Source organism: Oncorhynchus clarkii, chromosome 17 (genome assembly GCF_045791955.1).
Source record: "Oncorhynchus clarkii lewisi isolate Uvic-CL-2024 chromosome 17, UVic_Ocla_1.0, whole genome shotgun sequence".
Lineage (NCBI taxonomy): Eukaryota > Metazoa > Chordata > Actinopteri > Salmoniformes > Salmonidae > Oncorhynchus > Oncorhynchus clarkii.
The window spans coordinates 79,007,720-79,030,575 of NC_092163.1; the positions used below are offsets into that span (position 1 = coordinate 79,007,720).

Below are 22,856 nucleotides of genomic sequence, written 5' to 3' on the forward strand. Positions count from 1 at the left end.
CCCTCTCTCCATTCCCCCCCTCCCCTCTCTCCGATCCCCCCTCCCCTCTCTCTATTACCCCCTCCCCTCTCTCCATTCCCCCCCTCCCCTCTCTCCGATCCCCCCCTCCCCTCTCTCTATTACCCCCTCCCCTCTCTCCATTCCCCCCTCCCCTCTCTCCATTCCCCCCCTCCCCTCTCTCCATTCTCCCCTCCCCTCTCTCCATTCCCCCCCTCTCTCTATTCCCCCCTCCCCTCTCTCTTTCCCCCCCTCCCCTCTCTCCATTCCCCCCTCCCCCCTCCCCTCTCTCCATTCCCCCCTCTCTCTATTCCCCCCTCCCCTCTCTCTTTCCCCCCCTCCCCTTTCTCCATTCCCCCCCTCCCCTCTCTCCATTCCCCCCCTACCCTCTCTCCATTCCCCCCCTCCCCTCTCTCCATTCCCCCCTACCCTCTCTCCATTCCCCCCTCACCTCTCTCTATTCCCCCCCTCCCCCTATCCCCCCCTCCCCTCTCTCTATCCCCCCCCTCTCCCCTCTCTCTATTTCTCCCTGCTCATTAGATGATGGCCAGGTGCTGAAAGTGGTGTCTATTCCTAAAGAGAACAGGGAACCTGAGGAGATCATTCTGGAGCAGCTGACTGTGTTTCAGGTGAGAAGGGGCCTGCTTCAGCTTCACCACCATCTTCTCTTAAAGTGTCCTACTACCGAGTCAAGAGTTTTAGCTTCAGGAGCAATGGGAACTTCATCTGAATGGGGCCCAGTGTAGAAACGTTTATACCCAACGGCCTATATACTTCACTGATCTGAAAATTGGATCTGCCTTACCATCTGTATACCTGCCTGTCTGCCATACCATCTGTATACCCTCCTGTCTGCCATACCATCTGTTGACCCACCTGTCTGCCATACCATCTGTTGACCCGCCTGTCTGCCATACCATCTGTTGACCCGCCTGTCTGCCGTACCATCTGTTGACCCGCCTGTCTGCCATACCATCTGTTGACCCGCCTGTCTGCCATACCATCTGTTGACCCGCCTGTCTGCCATACCATCTGTTGACCCGCCTGTCTGCCATACCATCTGTTGACCCGTCTGTCTGCCATACCATCTGTTGACACGCCTGTCTGCCATACCATCTGTTGACCCGCCTGTCTGCCATACCATCTGTTGACCTGTCTGTCTGCCACACCATCTGTTGACCCGCCTGTCTGCCATACCATCTGTTGACCTGTATGTCTGCCTTACCATCTGTATACCCACCTGTCTGCCATACCATCTGTTGACCCACCTGTCTGCCATACCATCTGTTGACCCTCCTGTCTGCCATACCATCTGTTGACCCGCCTGTCTGCCATACCATCTGTTGACCTGTATGTCTGCCATACCATCTGTATACCCACCTGTCTGCCATACCATCTGTATACTCGCCTGTCTGCCTTACCGTCTGTATACCCGCCTGTCTGCCATACCATCTGTTGACCTGTCTGTCTGCCATACCATCTGTTGACCTGTCTTTCTGCCATACCATCTGTATACCCACCTGTCTGCCATACCATCTGTTGACCCACCTGTCTGCCATACCATCTGTTGACCCTCCTGTCTGCCATACCATCTGTTGTGACCCTCCTGTCTGCCATACCATCTGTTGACCTGTATGTCTGCCATACCATCTGTATACCCACCTGTCTGCCATACCATCTGTTGACCCACCTGTCTGCCATACCATCTGTTGACCCTCCTGTCTGCCATACCATCTGTTGTGACCCTCCTGTCTGCCATACCATCTGTTGACCTGTATGTCTGCCATACCATCTGTATACCCACCTGTCTGCCATACCATCTGTATACTCGCCTGTCTGCCATACCATCTGTTGACCTGTCTGTCTGCCATACCATCTGTTGACCCTCCTGTCTGCCATACCATCTGTTGACCTGTATGTCTGCCATACCATCTGTTGACCCACCTGTCTGCCATACCATCTGTTGACCTGTATGTCTGCCATACCATCTGTTGACCCACCTGTCTGCCATACCATCTGTTGACCTGTCTGTCTGCCATACCATCTGTTGACCCACCTGTCTGCCATACCATCTGTTGACCTGTATGTCTGCCATACCATCTGTATACCCACCTGTCTGCCTTACCGTGTCTGTATACCCACCTGTCTGCCATACCATCTGTTGACCTGTCTGTCTGCCATACCATCTGTTGACCTGTCTGTCTGCCATACCATCTGTTGACCCACCTGTCTGCCATGTAATGTGAGCTAGGTGTTTCTGACAACAGCACTGGCTGTTGTTTCCATTGGGGCAATCACATACTTTACCTAACTAACTAACCAACTAATTAACTACAATGTAATTAACCAACTAATCCCCTAAAAGGAAAAACAGATACAGATGCTTCCCACATAGACAGACAGACGGAAGAGAGAGGGAAGAGGAGAAGAGAGAGGAGAGGGGAGGAGAAGAGAGAGGAGAGGGGAGGAGAAGAGAGGGAAAAGGAGGAGAAGAGAGAGGAGAGGGGAGGAGAGGGGAGGAGAAGAGAGAGGAGAGGGGAGGAGAAGAGGGAGGAGAGGGGAGGAGAAGAGGGAGGAGAGGGGAGGAGAAGAGAGAGGGAAAAGGAGGAGAAGAGAGAGGGGAGGAGAAGAGGGAGGAGAAGAGAGAGGGGAGGAGAAGAGGGATGAGAAGAAAGAGGAGAGGGGAGGAGAAGAGAGAAAGAAAAGGAGGAGAAGAGAGAGTGGAGTAGAAGAGGGAGGAGAAGAGAGAGGAGAGGGGAGGAGAAGAGGGATGAGAAGAGAGAGGAGAGGAGAAGAGAGAGGGGAAAGGAGGAGAGGAGAGGGGAGGAGAAGAGAGCGGAGAGGGGAGGAGAAGAGAGAGAAGAGGTAGGAGAAGAGAGAGGAGAGTGGAGGAGAAGAGGGATGAGAAGAGAGAGGAGAGGAGAAGAGAGAGGGGAAAGGAGGAGAGGAGAAAGGAGGAGAGGAGAGGGGAGGAGAAGAGAGTGGAGAGGGGAGGAGAAGAGAGAGGAGAGGGGAGGAGAAGAGAGAGGAGAGGGGAGGAGAAGAGAGAGGAGGAGAAGAGAGAGGATATGGTGTATCTGTAGACACACCTCCACCACACCTTCATTTCTCCACCCCAAAGGAGCTTAAATTCAATGTCTGGGGGGTGGGGTTGACTTTCATATGCTCCTTGATATGCCCCTGGCAGGCCTTGGGTACAGGTTTACCATATAGCTCACAGACGCAAACGTAGTAAAGAGGTCAGTGTGTGTGTGTGTGTGTGTGTGTGTGTGTGCCCGTGTGTGTGTGCCCGTGTGTGTGTGTGTGTGTGTGTGTGTGCGTGTGTGTGTGTGTGCACACGTGTGTGCGTATCTGAGTGGCCTGGGCCTGGTAGAAAGTTAGCTAGGACAGTTAGTGTGGAATGTCACGAGACAAATGATAGCGAGGTAATCATCGCGTCACTTGGACTGTCTGGGACCATTGACTCACAATGTTACCAAGTTTAAATGAAGTTTAAATGAATCACTGAGACAGATACTGGTGATAATGGTGTTAATTGTGATAATGGTGGTAATGGTGATACTGGCGGTAATTGTGATGGTGGTGATTGTGGTGATAGTGGTAATAATGGTGGTAGTGCTGATAATTGGTGGTAGTGGTGGTAATGGTGGTGATAATTGTGATGGTGGTGATAATGCTGGTAGTGATGACAATGGTGATTATGGCGGTAAAGGTGGTGGTAATGGTGATAGTGATGTAAATGGTGGTAGTGGTTGTAGTGGTGATAATGGTGGTAGAGGTGATAATGGTGTTAATTGTGGCAGAAGTGATAATGCTGTCAATTGTGATAATGGTGGTAGTGGTGATAATGGTAGTAGTGGCGATAATGTTGGTAGTGGTGATAGTGGCAATAATGTTGGTAGTGGTGATAATGTTGGTAGTGGTGATAGTGGTGGTAATGATGAAAGTGGTGATAGTGGTAATAATGTTAGTGGTGATAGTGGTAATAATGTTGGTAGTGGTGCTAATGTTGGTAGTTGTGATAATGTTGGTAGTGGTGGTAATGTTGGTAGTGGTGATAATGGTGGTAATGGTGGTAGTGGTGATAATGGTGGTAGTGGTGGTAATGTTGGTAGTGGTGATAGTGGTGATATTGGTGGTAGTGGTGGTAATGTTGGTAGTGATGATAGTGGTGGTAGTTGTGATAATGGTGGTAGTGGTGGTAATGGTGGTAGTGGTGATAATGGTGGTAGTGGTGATAATGGTGGTAGTGGTGAAAGTGGTGATAATGGTGAGAGTGGTGATAATGGTGGTAGTGGTGAAAGTGGTGATAATGGTGGTAGTGGTGTAAATTATGTGAATCCTCTAGAGGAGCTTTATTCTTCATTATCTCATACACACAAACACACACACGCACACGCACACACGCACACCGCTCCCCTGCATCCTTTGTAATACTAATAACCCATCTGATCCTGTGTTCTGATCCTACAGAATCACGCCCCTATCCTTAGCATGGAGCTGTCTACCAAACGGGTAAGTCTGCAGTGCTGTGTGTGTGTGTGTGTGTGTGTGTGTGTGTGTGTGTGTGTGTGTGTGTGTGTGTGTGTGTGTGTGTGTGTGTGTGTGTGTGTCTACATGTGTGTGTGCGTGCCTACGTGTGTGTGTGTGTGTGTGTGTGTGTGTGCGTGTCTATGTGTGTGTGTGTGTGTATTTGCCTGTGTGTGTGTGTGTGTGTGTGTGTGTGTGTGTATTTGCCTACGTGTGTGTGTGTGTGTGTGTGTGTGTGTGTGTGTGTGTGTGTGTGTGTGTGTGTGTGTGTGTGTGTGTGTGCGTGTTCATCCTCAGTTAACAGTTTAACGTGGCAGTAAAATACCATTCCAGTAATGATTCAAATAGATCAGGGTTCCCCAACTGGGTAGTTTGATTTTGGCACTCCACGATTTCTGAGCAATTAAAAATAAAATGTTTAGTTCATTGTTGGACATAAAAGACTGTAAAAACACCAGACAATCAGCTCCACGTGATTTTTATTTTGTAAATCTGTTTCCAAGTATTCCCACACATAATAGAAAGATGAGATCATTCACAAATGTAAGCCAGGTTTGAAATTATTATCTTTTAGTCATATATTATATATTTTTGGGCTTCTTGCGGTCAATTTGCAGTCTGCAAATTATTTTAAATTATTTTCCGCTCCCCCCCTCCGACCTTCCGCAAAAATAGTTCCACTGCTGAATCTAGTTATAGAGCATCAGCACTGTTTACACATAGTTTCTCCAGCAGTAGCCTCCTTCCTAGTTTCTGGCCTTTCTAGGGAGTTTTTCCGAGCCGCCGTGCTTCTACACCTGCATTGCTTGCTGTTTGGGGGTTTTAGGCCGGGTTTCTGTACATCACTTTGAGATATCAGCTGATGTACGAAGGGCTAAATAAATACATTTGATTTGATTTGATTTACACATAGTTTCTCCAGCAGTAGCCTACTCACAGAGACGTTTGGGATTGCAGGTGTAGCCACGTTGGGTATAGGTCTTGAAAATCCCACCATCCAGATTCTATGTGTAAATATTTTCCTGCATACCAACACTTTAGAGTAATCTCAAGCACCTAAAATGAATGAGAGACTAACTTTACAAAGTGCAACGTGTCCGCTGAGAATAGGGGAAGTAAGTTCAGGGAGTGTATTTAATTAATTTAAAAAACGTAGAACAAAACAAGGAACACGGGTAGCGGACACTGGGAACAGAGTCAATGACGCCTAGGGAAAGAACCAAAGGGAGTGACATATATAGGGAAGGAAATCAGGCAGATGATAGAGTCCAGGTGAGTCTGATACGCGTAATGATGGTGACGGGTGTGCGTAATAATGAGCAGCCTGACGACCTCGAACGCCGGAGAGGGAGTATACGTGACACATTGACAGTTGTAGAAGCTGCTATGACAATTCAATTCATTGGTCATCAATTGCATTCAATATAATTAAATTACATGAATTAAAAGTTACTTTAATTGTAAATGAAATCATCTTCCCTGCTTTGTATGTGTGTCTACAGCAACAGCTGTACGTAAGCAGTGATGAGGGAGTGGCCCAGTTACCCCTGCAGAGGTGTGAGCTGTACGGTAAAGACTGTGCTGACTGCTGTCTGGCCAGAGACCCTTACTGTGTCTGGGACGGGAACACATGCAACCGATACTTTCCCAGCAACAAGAGGTAACTAACTACTCTACTTAGGATAAGCGCCCAGAACAGCAATTCTGATCTCCACATCAAATCATTTTTGCGGTATCAATAGTAGTAACCAATAACATCAAGCATTAAATGTTTTGTACAATATATTTATTGCCTTTTTAAAAAAAACATTTTACATTCATACAAAATGGTGCCGGAAGAAATGGCTGCAGTTTTACGGGCGCCAACCAGTTGTGCTATCATGTGTTTTTTTCCGTGTTATTTGTAATTTATTTTGTACATAATGTTTCTGCCACTGTATCTTACGGCAAAAAAGAGCTTCTGGATATCAGGACAGAGATCACTCACCTCGGATTAGACAAAGATCTTCTGGATATCAGGACAGAGATCACTCACCTCAGATTAGACAAAGAGCTTCTGGATATCAGGACAGAGATCACTCACCTCGGATTAGACAAAGATCTTCTGGATATCAGGACAGAGATCACTCACCTCAGATTAGACAAAGAGCTTCTGGATATCAGGACAGAGATCACTCACCTCGGATTAGACAAAGAGCTTCTGGATATCAGGACAGCGATCACTCACCTCGGATTAGACAAAGATCTTCTGGATATCAGGACAGAGATCACTCACCTCGGATTAGACAAAGAGCTTCTGGATATCAGGACAGCGATCAATCACCTCGGATTAGACAAAGAGCTTCTGGATATCAGGACAGCGATCACTCAAATCGGATTAGACAAAGAGCTTCTGGATATCAGGACAGAGATCACTCACCTCAGATTAGACAAAGAGCTTCTGGATATCAGGACAGCGACCAATCACCTCGGATTAGACAAAGAGCTTCTGGATATCAGGACAGAGATCACTCACCTCAGATTAGACAAAGAGCTTCTGGATATCAGGACAGAGATCACTCACCTCGGATTAGACAAAGAGCTTCTGGATATCAGAACAGAGATCACTCACCTCGGATTAGACAAAGAGCTTCTGGATATCAGGACAGCGATCAATCACCTCGGATTAGACAAAGAGCTTCTGGATATCAGGACAGAGATCACTCACCTCAGATTAGACAAAGAGCTTCTGGATATCAGGACAGAGATCACTCACCTCGGATTAGACAAAGAGCTTCTGGATATCAGAACAGAGATCACTCACCTCGGATTAGACAAAGAGCTTCTGGATATCAGGACAGAGATTACTCACCTCGGATTAGACAAAGAGCTTCTGGATATCAGGACAGCGATCACTCACCTCGGATTAGACAAAGAGCTTCTGGATATCAGGACAGAGATCACTCACCTCGGATTAGACAAAGAGCTTCTGGAAATCAGGACAGCGATCACTCACCTCGTATTAGACAAAGAGTTTCTGGATAATCAGGACAGAGATCACTCACCTCGGATTAGACAAAGAGCTTCTGGATATCAGGACAGCGATCACTCACCTCGGATTAGACAAAGAGCTTCTGGATATCAGGACAGCGATCACTCACCTCGGATTAGACAAAGAGCTTCTGGATATCAGGACAGCGATCACTCACCTCGGATTAGACAAAGAGCTTTTTCTTCAACAAACAAGACGCACAAGACATTCTCCAAACACCCAACAGGGCCGACATCCACGTTAATTGCAAGAGGAAGCGACACAGGTACAGAGGACAAAGAGCCGGATGCCTGGTCAGGACCTGGAAAAGGCGAGTTGGGAAAGCTGCCGTTACCGCCAATGCTATTCGCCAACGTGCAATCATTGGACAATCAACTCGACGAGGTACGGTCACGAAAATATCCTACCAACGGGACATCAAAAACTGTAATATCCTATGTTTCACGGAATCGTGGCTGAACTACAACATGGATATTCAGCTAGCGGGATACACGCTGCACCAGCAAGATAGAACAGCACACTCCGGTAAGACGAGGGATATTTGTAAACAACAGCTGGTGCATGAAATCTAAGGAAGTCTCTAAATTTTGCTCGCCTGAAGTAGAGTATATTGTGATAAATTGCAGGCCACACTACATGCCGAGAGAGTTTTCAGCTATACTTTTCGTGGCTGTTTATGTACCACCACAGATAGATGCTGACACTAAGACCGCACTCAGTCAGCTGTACAAGGAAATAAGCAAACAGGAAACCACTCGCCCAGAGGCGGCGCTCCTAGTGGCCAGAGACTTTAATGCAGGGAAACTTAAATCAGTTCTACCAAATCTCCATCAACATGTTAAATGTGCAACCAGAAGGAAACATTTCTAGATCACCTGTACTCCACACACAGAGACACGTACAAGCTCTCCCTCACCATCCATTTGGTGAATACGACCACAACTCTATCCTCCTGATTCCTGCTTACAAGCAGAAATTAAAGCAGGAAGCACCAGTGACTCGGTCTATAAAAAAATGGTCAGATGAAGCAGATGCTAAACTACAGGACTGTTTTGCAGCTCAGACTGGAATATGTTCTGGGATTCTTCCGATGGCATTGAGGAGTACACCACATCAGTCACTGGCTTTATCAATAAGTGCATCGAGGACGTTGTCCCCACAGTGACTGTACGTACATACCTCAACCAGAAGCCATGGATTACAGGCAACATTTGCACTGAGCTAAAGGGTAGAGCTGCCGTTTTCAATGTGCGGGACACTAACCCGGAAGCTTACAAGAAATCCTGCTATGCCCTGCGACGAACCATCAAACAGGCAAAGCGTCAATACAGGGCTAAGATTGAATCAGACTACACCGGCTCCGACACTTGTCTTATGTGGCAGGGCTTGCAAACTATTACAGACTACAAAGGAAAGCACAGCCGCGAGCTGCCCAGTGACACGAGCCTACCAGACGAGCTAAATCACTTCTATGCTCGCTTTGAGGCAAGCAATGTTGAGGCATGCATGAGAGCATCAGCTGTTCCGGACGACTGTGTGATCACGCTCTCCGTAGCTGACATGAGTAAGACCTTTAAACAGGTCAACATACACAAGGCTGTGGGGCCAGACGGATTACCAGGACGTGTGCTCCGTGCTGACCAACTGGCAGGCGTGCGTCTTCAATGACATTTTCAACATGTCCCTGATAAAGTCTGTAAAACCAACATGTTTCAAGCAGACCACCATAGTCCCTGTGCCTAAGAACACAAAAGCAACTTGCCTAAATGACTACAGACTCGTAGCACTCACGTCTGTAGCCATGAAGTGCTTTGAAAGGTTGGTAATGGCTCACATCAACACCATTATCCCAGAAACCCTAGACCCACTCCAATTTTCACACCGCCCAAACAGATCCACAGATGATACACTCTCTATTGCACTCCACACTGCCCTTTCCCACCTGGACAAAAGGAACACTTATGTGAGAAAGCTATTCATTGACTACAGCTCAGTGTTCAACACCATAGTACCCTCAAAGCTCATCACTAAGCTAAGGATCCTGGGACTGAACACCTCCCTCTGCAACTGGATCCTGGACTTCCTGACGGGCCGCCCCCAGGTGGTGAGGGTAGGTAGCAACACATCTGCCACTCTGTTCCTCAACGCGGGAGCTCCCCAGGGGTGCGTACTCAGTCCCCTCCTGTACTTTCTGTTCACCCACGACTGCGTGGCCAGGCATGACTCCAACACCATCATTAAGTTTGCAGACGACACAACAGTGGTAGGCCTGATCACCGACAACGACGAGACAGCCTATAGGGAGGAAGTCAGAGACCTGGCCGGGTGGTACCAGAATAACAACCTCTCCCTCAACGTAACCAAAGAGTAAGGAGATTATTGTGGACTATAGCAAAAGGGGGACCGAGTACGCCCCCATTCTCACCGAAGGGGCTGTAGTGGAGTATGTTGAGAGCTTCATGTTCCTCGGTGTCCACATCACCAACAAACTAGAATGGTCCAAACACACCAAGACAGTCATGAAGAGGGCACGACAAAGCCTCAGGAAACTAAAAAGATTTGGCATGGGTCCTGAGATCCTCAAAAGGATTTATACAGCTGCAAGGCAACTGCTCGGCCTCCGACCGCAAGGCACTACAGAGGGTAGAGCGTACGGCCCAGTACATCACTGGGGCTAAGATTCCTGCCATCCAGGACCTCTACACCAGGCGGTGTCAGAGGAAGGCCCTAAAAATTGACAAAGACCCCAGCCACAGACTGTTCTCTTTACTACCGCATGGCAAGCGGTACCGGAGTGCCAAGTCTAGGACAAAAAGGCTTTTCAACAGTATTTACCCCCAAGCCATAAGGCTCCTGGACAGGACTATTTGCATTGCGTGCCCCTCCAGGTTATGACATGGTTATGACATCCAGGTTATGACATCCAGGTTATGACATCCAGGTTATGACATCCAGGTTATGACAATGTTATGACATCCAGGTTATGACATGGTTATGACATCCAGGTTATGACATCCAGGTTATGACATGGTTATGACATCCAGGCTGTCTGCTATTTTATCTCCTCAGGCGAGCTCGGCGCCAGGATGTGAAACATGGGGATTCAATGAGCCAGTGTCACAATGCAGAAGATGGTAATTAGTGTGTTTGTGTGTGCGTCTACTAAATGTTTATGTCTGTCTATGATACTGTATGCCTCTTATTGCAGCTAGCGCCAGCCAGTCTCAACTCAGTAGGTAACTTAACTCATATTACTGCAGCTAGCGCCAGCCAGTCTCAACTCAGTAGGTAACTTAACTCATATTATTGTGGCTTTTAATGTATTAGTTTGCTACAGGGCCAGCCTGCCTTAGTTCACTAGGCTCCTAGGACCATGTCTGATGTACTGTAAGTTCACTTCTTTCTCCGTCTTAGATCATAGTATATTAGTTTACAGTCCGTTGTAGCCACCAGTCAGCTTTCCTCCAGTTCGGTATTACCACGATGTGTGCTGATGTAACGTGGTACGGTACCAGACCAGCTGTAAATGTCTGGAGATTAGATGTGACTGCTCATAGGTTAATGAATTAGTCGACTCTCTGTAGCAGAGACGGCTTCGGTATGACCCAATGCTATGATCGTGTCCGACAGTTTAGCTAATGACGAACCGTTAGTTCGCCCTCTAGTGGACCTACTGTACAGCTCTAGCTAGGTACAAGTTGCCCTCTGAGGCACAGATCTAGGGTCAATTTACCCTCCTCAAATCGTAACCTAATCCTTTGAAGGAGGATCACAAAACAGAACTCTGAACCAGATCGTGTGAACCCCCAGAACTCTGAATCAGATCGTGCCCCCTCCCCCCTCCCCCAGAACTCTGAATCAGATCGTGTCCCCCCCCCAGATCTCTGAATCAGATCGTGTCCTTCCCCCAGATCTCTGAATCAGATCGTGCCCCCCCCCAGAACTCTGAATCAGATCGTGCCCCCCCCCAGAACTCTGAATCAGATCGTGCCCCCCCCAGAACTCTGAATCAGATCGTGCCCCCCCCCAGAACTCTGAAGTAGTGAAATAACTTTTAACAGCTCCTGTTTCCTGCCTTCCAGGTTCTGAGTCAGTGGAGCTGAAAGTGATCTATGGGGTGCAGAGCAGCTCAACCTTCCTAGAGTGTATGCCCAGATCCCAACAGGCTACAGTCAAGTGGACAGTTCAGCCGTCACAAACTCGCACTAGCAGAGAGGTGAGGGAACATTGATCTTCTCATTCATAATTGAACCATTGACTAATATTCATCTAATAATGAACTTTTTCTTGTCTTGCTCTGCTGTCCTCGTTCAGCTGCTCCAGAGCGAGGATCGTATGGTCCACATGAAGCAGGGTCTCCTGGTGCAGCGGCTGGAGCCAGGGGACGCTGGCCTCTACAGCTGTACCACCCTGGAGCACTCCTTCTCCCAGGTCCAGGCCCGCTACGACCTCCAGGTTATACCCCAGCAGAGCATGACAGCATCCCAGGCCAGGGCATCTGATCCTGGGGCCGGAGGGGCAGGGCTGAGGGGGAGCCCTGGAGGTACTGGGAGCCACACCCAGAGACACACCAAGCTCCTCAGGAACTATAAGGACCTGCACATGGTGGGCATGGCTAGCATGAGCGCAACCGAGTACTGTGAGCAGCTGTGGTACAGAGAGAAGAAGAAGCTACGCCAGTTGAAGTGGAAACAGACCCAGGTGGACAACGGCAAGGCCAGGGTGCGACGGCACGACTCCACCCCACTACAATGACCAGCTGGGGATGAGGATGGGGCTGGGGATGGGGATGGACAGAGATGTGGGCTGTGTCACAGTTCTCCGCGGTTTCTCCTGATATGTGCACTTTCAAGCATGGATACAACAATGGTATAAAAACTCCATCCAGCCAATGCTTACACCGAGCCCATGCCTTGAAATCCATGACAGGTAGTGTGCAAGTGCACACTTCATGTACAAGGGTGGAGAATCAGAAAGTAGCCTTGGAGATAAAGAGGATGTATGAACACACAGTAATACAGCCTTTATTTGAATAGACAAAACATTAAGAACACCTTCCTAATATTGAGTTGCACCCCCCCCCCCCCCCCCCTCTTTTCCCTCGGAACAGACTCAATTTGTCGGGGACATGGACTCTACAAGGTGTCGAAAGCATTCCACAGGGATGCTGGCCCGTGTTGACTCTAATGCTTCCCACCGTTTGTGTGGTGGACCATTCTTGATACACACGGGAAACTGTTGAGCGTGGGAAAAAACCCAGCAGCGTTGCAGTTCTTGACGTACTCAAACCTGTGCGCCCGGCACCTACTACCACACCCCGTTCAAAGGCACTTAAATCTTTTGTCTTCCCCCTTCACCCTCTGAATGGCACACATACAGAACTGATCAAACGGTTTAGAACACCGACTCATTCAAGGGTTTTTCTTTATTTTTACTATTTTCTACATTGTAGAATAATAGTGAAGACATCAAAACTATGAAATAACACATATGGAATCATGTAGTAACCCAAAACAAAAATGTGTTAAATCAAAATATATTTTATATTTGAGATTCTTCAAATTAGCCACCGTTTGGATTTAACAAGTGACATCAATAAGGGATCATAGCTGATCGCATGGATTCACCTGGTCAGTCTATTTAATCGAAAAAGCAGGTGCTCCTAATGTTTTGTCTACTCTGTGTCTTAGCTTAATATTGTTATTATCAGTTAACCTTTGTCCCACAGAATAATGTGTATGATATGATATTTTAGATTTATATTACTCCTCAATCATCCCCTGTATTCTGTGTAGACAGGATTTCGACCCGAAACGTTTGTTATTGCGCTCTGGACTGGTGAGTTTGTTACCAAATAAAAACAGGACAGACCGTTTTCTGCCACATGTGTTGAGGGGGGCGGGGTGGGCTGGGGTGGGGGGGGGGGTTATTTGCTCCATCATCACAACCACAGGTGTTCTGGAACTTCAGAGCTGTGAGGGGAAATGAGTTGGGCCACTGTTGCGCAACCAAGGATGTTCCCTCCATCTCCTTCCTTCCTGGCAGAGTAGAGGAGAGACATGTCATTTCCTGGTCCCGTGGACAACAACACTGAGAAGCCTCCTTTACATTTGAAGAGTTTATTTTAGATACATTCAAAAATAGTTTATTTCAGATGTATATAACAATTATTTTTTTGTTGCAAAACACAATATATATACAGTGTTTAGCTGGAATGGAATGTTCCTATCCTGTATATTTAACATATAAATTCCAAAAGAGTTTATTTACAAAACACTATATTCCATCAATTTTTCCATGTGTTTTTTTTATTCCATCAGAAATAAATGCTTATGGGGTACCTTTGTGTAAAGTATTACTGTCCTCATAGATTTTCAATGTGTATAACAATTGGCTTAGTTGCAAAGAGCATATCTAGTGTTTACATATCTATATCCAGTGTTTACATATCTATATCTAGTGTTTACATATCTATATCCAGTGTTTAGCTGGAATGTTCCTATCCTGTATATTTCACGTATATATATTCAACACGTGAATCTAGCCTCATTCTATAGTGTTTGGTTAGAGTTAGGCCTCATCCCAAATGACACTCTGTTCTCTATATAGTGTACAAATTGTGACCAGAACCCAGATCTCATATCATTGTATTAAATCCTGTTATATATATATATATATTTACACATGTATATTTGTTTTATGTTGGATGTATCATTTGTATAGCTCTTTATTAAAAATTAAAAATAAAGTAATTATTTGTCACATTTGGCTGTGTAAAAACCTTGCAGTGACACTTTTTTTTCTCTGAGAGTGAGGCGGATATATCTCGTTATTTTAACCAAAATGTGATGGTTTGTCTCTCTGAACCCATTTAGTGATAGTTTTTTTAAATTATATACAGACCTGAAGGAAACATACAAACATTGATCTAATTCCAAAAAGATGTTTGGCTTTGAAGCTGAAGCGTTACAGATTCCTAGATTGAAATGTATAGGTCATTTCAGATTGAGCATGTGCACCGTTTACTGTGAATGCATTCTCCATGCCTTTACATTTCAATTACGCTAAAGCTGAACTTCCGCAGTGCACATTGAATAGAGCCCTCAGGATAACATTTCTAGATGGCATGGTATCCTGTATCAATTAGGTCGCTGGTTGAATAGTCAGTCTGTCAGACAGACCTCAGACAGAGCTGTGGACAGTGTGCTTATTTTTGACTGGGAAAATCAAAGGTTCTCAGCATCTGGAGAGAATGAACACACGCACACACACACACGCACGCACGCACACACACGCACGCACGCACGCACGCACGCACGCACGCACACACACACACACACACACACACACTGAGGCAGGTTTTCCTCTAACTCTTGACCTGGGCTTTCCTCCTTTCAGATTTCTTTAAACACTGAATGGCTTTCGAATAGGTTTCGAGTGTTCCTGAATGTTTCAGTCTTGACTTAAATCTGTTTTGAAATCAAAGATACGGTTTGAATATTTTTTTGTCCATCAATGACTCCAAAACAATTGACTGAGCTTGAGGAATTTTGACCCCCCCCCCCCCCCCCCAAAAAAAAAAAGACTGTTCAGATGAATCCTGGTGAAATCTTTGATCCCTTATTGATTTCACTTGTTAAATTCACTTCAGTCAGTGTCAATTAAGGGGAGGAGACAAAGGCTGACAAATGGCTGACAAAGGTGCTTCCACCAGATAGGGTGTGAAGACGTGCGATTAGGAAATCTTTGTTTTGCATTTAATTATTTATTTATTTTTTAGAAAATTGTCTATAATTTGATAAGCCCTGGTAATCAGCACAGGTCTCATAATTCAACAGTAGTGTGACCGACCGGGTATCAAAACCCTAGTGCAAACGACTGAACGTTGAAAAAATACGGATTTCCAACGTCTTGTGTTCACTGAATGGACATGGTTACAACTGACTTGTTGTTTATCGTATAGTTATCACCATCTAGTGTTGGTTTTTTGTACACTACACAACTGACTTGTTGTTTATCGTATAGTTATCACCATCTAGTGTTGGTTTTTTGTACACTACACAACTGACTTGTTGTTTATCGTATAGTTATCACCATCTAGTGTTGGTTTTTTTGTACACTACACAACTGACTTGTTGTTTATCGTATAGTTATCACCATCTAGTGTTGGTTTTTTGTACACTACACAACTGACTTGTTGTTTATCGTATAGTTATCACCATCTAGTGTTGGTTTTTTGTACACTACACAACTGACTTGTTGTTTTTCGTATAGTTATCACCATCTAGTGTTGGTTTTTTGTACACTACACAACTGACTTGTTGACGTGTCATTTGTTTTTCATTATGTAGTAACAGTCATCGTTTAATAAGCAAGGTTGCAGTTTATTTATCCTATTTATGTGTACGTTATCTTTATATATGAGTCAAAGGAGTATATTATAAAGCTGTACGGGACCTTTTTCAGTGAGACACCCTTCCAGTAGCTACTAGTAATGTTGCTTCTCTACACATCACGAAGGGGAATGGTTTGGTGATTCATTAGCATAAAATGTAGTATCATAATTTCATGTCATAACGCCTTTCTTAATGGAGGTAAGACTGCTATGTTAAAAAGGAACGATTGATTTCAGAATTTGGACACATTACCTCTCTCTTCGTGAGATAGGTCTACACATTGTTGAACAAACTAAATAATTGCAAGTATGACTATAATTTAAAAGCCACCCATTCACATACAAACAATTGATTAGCTAAGTAAATAAACTCGATAATATATTCCTGAATGAACATCCCGCAAACTGACACTGTTCATGTCATGATGACTAACCATTTAGACAAAAAATATATATATTATTTTTTAATCACACGATTGTAGTGATTGTTTTATTTTATTTTATAATAAAATCTATAAATATCTTCCTGATTATATAAAAAAAGTATAAATACAAAGTTAGAACGATAATAAGGAGATAGAATGGAGCGGAATAAAAAGTGATGACGTCATCAAAAGTCGCCATGTGTCTGTGACGTTTCCAGCGTGCCGCCGTGAGTGAAGTTTGCGAAATAAACATGTGAAACTTTCGCTTATATTAATAGATCGTTCCACCCCCCCCTTCATACCAACCACCCTATTCGTCAAATTCACAACAATACGTTTGAGCTACAGTTGTCTTCTGCAACTTCAAAAAAAGGTAGGCAATCCATTTGTTTAAAAGCAGTGCACTTGAGTGATCCTGTCGTGACACGACTCCCTTGTTTTTCGGTATGAGCGACTCGTGCGTGCTCGGTAACGTTTGCTGGCTTGTGTTGGGAACACAATGTTAAACAATCCAGTGATCTGATAGTGTACTAACTGCCTAGCTATATACGCCGCACCTAGTATGAGTTAGGAAGAAATCAAAAGCAGCTTAGCTTGCTACGCTAATTTACCTGACAGTTGGCTGGGAACGTTATTTACGCCAAGTTGTTTCCACACAAACACAATGCTAGCGTTAGTTAGCCACCTGTTGGATTACTTTTTGCTAGCTAGAGCTACCACATTGACACACTTATCTGGTTTCTCTCCCAACTAACTACTCGTTAGTTAGACATCTAACTACTTAACTAACTAGTTACGCAGTACTCCTGCTCCCCGTCTACTGACTAGTTAGGTTACGTCACGTCGTTTGTCCAAGTAACTAATTATCCAGCTTAAACGTGACTAGTAAGCTAGATCAAACTGCGTTGATCAGTTCAGACATCGAGTAGCTAACGAGTGACTTTAGCTACTGTTTTCACTCTTAACGTTAATCTAGACATTTGCAGAGAGTGAAATGTCAGGATGACATTCAAGATCTAATATCAGAGTCTGGGTAAACAGGGTTGTAAACACACGTCGAGTTGTCGTCTCTCATGTACTATCTCAGAACTTAATCATCCTTTATTGTACATCTTCTCTTTCTCTCTCTCACTGTGCACTCCTTCTCTCAGGTAAAAAAAAAACATGGCCTCTCCTGCTGTGCTGGTGGACGCCAAGGCAGAGCTGACCTCTCTGCTGGAACAATGGGAGACAGAGCAGCAAGGAACCACTGACGACCTGGTCTCCATCCTCACCAAGTCAGTAACACCAACTAGCTAATAATGGAAAAGACTAGTGGGAGACTTCAGTGGATTTACTGGCAATGTTTTTTTTTGTATAGGCCTGTTGCTGTTGTGCTGTTTAGGTCCATCTGTTGCTGCTGCGTAGACATTACAAAAGTCATCTTATATTCTTCATATGACAGACAGCTGATAATTCATGTTTTCTTTGCGTGTGTTAGAATCTCTGAGCTGGTAGAGCGCGAGACAGAGGAGTATCATAAAGCTGATCCTGACCCGTTTGATGACCGACATCCAGGACGAGCAGACCCAGAATGCATGTTGGGACATTTACTCAAAATCCTCTTCAAGAATGACGACTTCACAAACGCAGTAAGAATCGAGGCTACTGTCAATACAAATTGAACTACACTTCTTCTATTACGTAAATTAGACTGCTGAGGCCTGTGACTGTGTTAACCCTGTGTCTGACCTCTCCCTCTAGTTGCTGAATAGCTATGTGATGACCAGTAGAGAGCTGTCCATGAACACTGCAGCGTGTCGTCTGCTACAGAACATAATGCCAGGTCTGGAGACAGCTGTGGTGTTCCAGGAGAAGGTACTGTACTGTCATTCAGACAGCTGTGGTGTTACAGGAGAAGGTACTAGAGGTCAACCGATTAATCTGAATGGCCGATTAATTAGTGCCGATTTCAAGTTTTCATAACAATCGGAAATCGGTATTTTGGGGCAACCGATTTGTCAGCTCGGGGGATCCAATCTTGCAATCTTACAGTTAACTAGTCCAACGCAATAACCACCTGCCTCTCATTGCACTCCACAAGGAGACTGCCTTTTACGCGAATGCAGTAAGCCAAGGTAAGTTGCTAGCTAGCATTAAACTTATCTTATAAAAAAACAATCAATCATAATCACTAGTTAACTACACATGGTTGATGATATTACTAGATATTATCTAGCGTGTCCTGCGTTGCATATAATGTGACTGAGCGGTGGTAGGCAGCAGCAGGCGCGTAAACAGTCATTCAAACAGCACTTTCGTGCGTTTTGCCAGCAGCTCTTCGTTGTGCGTCATGCATTGCCCTGTTTATGACTTCAAGCCTGTCAACTCCCAAGATGAGGCTGGTGTAACCGGCTAGCTAGTTAGCGTGCTCTAATAGCGTTTCAAACGTCACTCGCTCTGAGCCTTCTAGTAGTTGTTCCCCTTGCTCTGCATGGGTTACGCTGCTTCTATGGTGGCTGTTGTCGTTGTGTTCCTGGTTCGAGCCCAGGTAGGAGCGAGGAGAGGGACGGAAGCTACACTGTTACACTGGCAATACTGAAGTGCCTATAAGAACATCCAATAGTCAAAGGTTAATGAAATACAAATGGTATAGAGGGAAATAGTCCTATACTTCCTATAATAACTACAACCTAAAACTTCTTACCTGGGAATATTGAAGACTCATGTTAAAAGGAACCACCAGCTTTCATATGTTCTCATGTTCTGAGCAAGGAACTTAAACGTTAGCTTTTTTACATGGCACATATTGCACTTTTACTTTCTTCTCCAACACTTTGTTTTTGCATTATTTAAACCAAATTGAACATGTTTTGTTATTTACTTGATGCTAAATTAATTTTATTGATGTATTATATTAAGTTAAAGTAAGTGTTCATTCAGTATTGTTGTAATTATCATTACACATAAATGAGAGAAAAAAATGGCCGATTTAATCGGTATCGGCTTTTTTTTGGTCCTCCAATAATCGGTATCGGCGTTGAAAAATCATAATCGGTCGACCTCTAGGAGGTACTGTCATTCAGACATCTGTGGTGTTACAGGAGAAGGTACTGTCATTCAGACAGCTGTGGTCTTCCAGGAGAATGTACTGTACTGTCATTCAGACAGCTGTGGTGTTACAGGAGGAGGTACTGTACTGTCATTCAGACAGCTGTGGTGTTACAGGAGGAGGTACTGTACTGTCATTCAGACAGCTGTGGTCTTCCAGGAGGAGGTACTGTACTGTCATTCAGACAGCTGTGGTGTTACAGGAGGAGGTACTGTTATTGTCAATCTCCTAGCATCCTTGACTAGCTCCATTGCCCCCCCCCCCCTCCCCCCCCATAATAATCGGTCGACCTCTAGGAGGTACTGTCATTCAGACATCTGTGGTGTTACAGGAGAAGGTACTGTCATTCAGACAGCTGTGGTCTTCCAGGAGAATGTACTGTACTGTCATTCAGACAGCTGTGGTATTACAGGAGGAGGTACTGTACTGTCATTCAGACAGCTGTGGTGTTACAGGAGGAAGTACTGTCATTCAGACAGCTGTGGTCTTCCAGGAGGAGGTACTGTACTGTCATTCAGACAGCTGTGGTCTTCCAGGAGGAGGTACTGTACTGTCATTCAGACAGATGTGGTCTTCCAGGAGGAGGTACTGTACTGTCATTCAGACAGCTGTGGTGTTACAGGAGGAAGTACTGTCATTCAGACAGCTGTGGTATTACAGGAGGAGGTACTGTCATTCAGACAGCTGTGGTCTTCCAGGAGGAGGTACTGTACTGTCATTCAGACAGCTGTGGTGTTACAGGAGGAAGTACTGTCATTCAGACAGCTGTGGTCTTCCAGGAGGAGGTACTGTACTGTCATTTAGACAGCTGTGGTGTTACAGGAGGAAGTACTGTCATTCAGACAGCTGTGGTGTTACAGGAGGAGGTACTGTACTGTCATTCAGACAGCTGTGGTCTTCCAGGAGGAGGTACTGTACTGTCATTCAGACAGCTGTGGTGTTACAGGAGGTGGTACTGTACTGTCATTCAGACAGCTGTGGTGTTACAGGAGGAAGTATTGTCATTCAGACAGCTGTGGTCTTCCAGGAGGAGGTACTGTACTGTCATTCAGACAGCTGTGGTGTTACAGGAGGTGGTACTGTACTGTCATTCAGACAGCTGTGGTGTTACAGGAGGAGGTACTGTTATTGTCAATCTCCTAGCATCCTTGACTAGCTCCATTGCCCCCCCCCGGTCATAATATTATTTGGGGGGGCTAATCTAGAAGGAACGCTGCTGTCATTTGTATCTAAACATCATAGTTAGAAATCTAATTGAATCCATTATGGAAACAAGTCGTTTTTCCTACACACACACAGTCCCCTTGTGAATGTTGTAAAGCCCTGTTTTGAAATGCTGTGGATGTGCTCTCTAGACTAACTGTCTGTGTGTGTTGAAACAGGAGGGTCTGGTTGAGAAGCTGTTTAAATGGGCCCAGGAGGCAGAGCAGCCTCTGTGTATCTATGCTACAGGGCTACTGGCCAGAGCGATGGAGAACCAGGAGATAGCTACCAACTACAGGGATGACAACTCTAAACTGGTTAGTGTACACAGGCACACGTTGTTGATGTTTTTGTTGATGTTGTTGATGTTTTTGTTGATGTTGTTGATGTTTTTGTTGTTGATGTTTTTGTTGTTGATGTTTTTGTTGATGTTTTTGTTGTTGATGTTGATGTTTTTGTTGATGTTGTTGATGTTTTTGTTGTTGTTGTTTTTTGTTGATGTTTTTGTTGTTGATGTTGATGTTTTTGTTGTTGATGTTTTTGTTGATGTTTTTGTTGATGTTGATGTTTTTGTTGTTGATGTTTTTGTTGATGTTTTTGTTGTTGATGTTTGAGATGTTGATGTTTCTGTTGATGTTGTTGATGTTGTTGATGTTTGAGATGTTGTTCATAGACGATGCTTCAATGTAATCCTTGGTGTCTCAGGTGCCACTAATGCTGCTGCGACTACGTGAGCTGCAGGATAAAGACTCAAAGAGTCGTCAGGCTTTAAAACACCCCAGTCCGAAGAAGGCTTCTCATTCCCTCCAGTCTGTAGCAGAGGAACCTACAGACAGAGACGCCGATGAGGAAGAGGGCAGCACATCTCAGAATACAGCAACGGATAACATGGAGGAAGATGAGGAGGAGGAGGAAGAGGAGAAGAAGAAAAAAGAGAGAGGAAGAGAGACAACATGTAGTAATAGTAGTAGTAGTAGTTGTAGCAGGCCTGCGTGGTCCAGGCCCAAGCCGTCGTTCCACTTGGGTAAGGCCCAGAAGACCAGCAGCTGTGTATCGGTGAAGCCCATTCCAGACCCCCTGTACCAGCCAGGCCCAGGCCCCGAGACCAGCCTGGGAGAGCCTGAAACCAGGGGGCAGGAGTCTGGAGGAGGACTGGGGAGGAAGAGAACAGCCAGGGAGAATGGAAGGAAAGTCAAACAGGTGAGATCCACCAGGCTGTTTTCTGAAATAACATACTTTTCCACGTAGTGCAATATTTCTGACCAGTGCTTTTTCAGACTCGCACCCTGTTGTTGTACCGGGTCTTGTACCGGGTCTTGTACCGGGTCTTGTACCGGGTACCGGGTCTTGTGTATTGTGTTCATATACAGCTGCAAATCAAATCAAATGGCTGCTTTTTTTGAGGGATAATTAACCTCTCGTCTGAATCCACACAGAAACTCCACTTTACCACCCCTTCCATGGATCCAGAGAGAGGCTTGTCCTGCTGTACCGGTAGTGACCAGTCTAACAGTAGCTGGTCAGAGATCAGCTCCTGGGTGATTGGGGGTAACTACCGGCTGTACCCCCTCACCCCTGCTATAGAGCAACGCCTCATCCTCCAGTACCTGACACCCCTAGGAGATTACCAGGAGGTAAGGACTGGACCCCTTATCTCTCACTCACAGATATTAAGGACTCCATCACCACTTAACATTGGTCCCACTTCCCATAATTTGATCCCTGATTTGCACATATGTGCATTGTAGGTACATGAGTAGGTACAGTGTTGGTCATACACAAAGTACTTTATAAATTATATACTTTTTTTTTTAGCCATTCTACATGTTAGTCACTTAACTAAGCTTTGAATAAATCTATTTTATGTGCTTTGAGGACTTTAACCAACTGTTATGTTCTCACTGCCCCCGCCGCCCCTGCCCCTTCCCCTGGACCCCCTGGAGCTGCTAGCTGTGTTCATGCAGATGGACACCAGAGAGCTTCTTATGCACTACATTGACCTGAAACACACCAACGATGTCCAGCTCACCTTCGACTCACTCCTGGTAATCATCATCATCATCACTGATCTCATTGTTTAGCATTAGTGCCTCTTTCCAGATCTTCACATGTTTATGGTTGTATTTCCTATGAATACATTGTTATTCCCTATTAGGTGAATTGGGTTTGATGGTGAATTAAACA

At 45.3% G+C, this 22,856-nt stretch overlaps 2 protein-coding genes across 3 annotated transcripts in view; both read left to right on the top strand.

Moving 5' to 3' along the window:
* The window catches only part of LOC139371456 (semaphorin-3D-like), a 122,644-nt gene extending 108,333 nt beyond the window's left edge, over positions 1-14,311 (top strand). The window contains exons 13-18 of the mRNA XM_071111880.1: positions 538-626; positions 4,471-4,512; positions 6,030-6,187; positions 10,628-10,692; positions 11,641-11,774; positions 11,873-14,311. Coding sequence (XP_070967981.1) covers positions 538-626; positions 4,471-4,512; positions 6,030-6,187; positions 10,628-10,692; positions 11,641-11,774; positions 11,873-12,313 — 929 coding nt within the window. The 3' untranslated portion in view covers positions 12,314-14,311. The remainder of the gene's footprint in view (positions 1-537; positions 627-4,470; positions 4,513-6,029; positions 6,188-10,627; positions 10,693-11,640; positions 11,775-11,872) is intronic.
* A 2,261-nt stretch (positions 14,312-16,572) lies between these two features.
* LOC139371455 (DDB1- and CUL4-associated factor 1-like) overlaps positions 16,573-22,856 on the top strand; it is a 49,896-nt gene continuing 43,612 nt past the window's right edge. Inside the window, exons 1-8 of one of the 2 annotated variants that reach the window (XM_071111878.1) lie at positions 16,573-16,751; positions 17,530-17,655; positions 17,859-18,009; positions 18,122-18,235; positions 20,852-20,989; positions 21,378-21,872; positions 22,109-22,306; positions 22,616-22,717. In XM_071111878.1, coding sequence (XP_070967979.1) covers positions 17,543-17,655; positions 17,859-18,009; positions 18,122-18,235; positions 20,852-20,989; positions 21,378-21,872; positions 22,109-22,306; positions 22,616-22,717 — 1,311 coding nt within the window. In that variant the 5' untranslated portion in view covers positions 16,573-16,751; positions 17,530-17,542. Of the gene's footprint in view, positions 16,755-17,529; positions 17,656-17,858; positions 18,010-18,121; positions 18,236-20,851; positions 20,990-21,377; positions 21,873-22,108; positions 22,307-22,615; positions 22,718-22,856 lie in introns of both variants that reach the window. The other variant, XM_071111879.1, reaches the window with a different exon arrangement.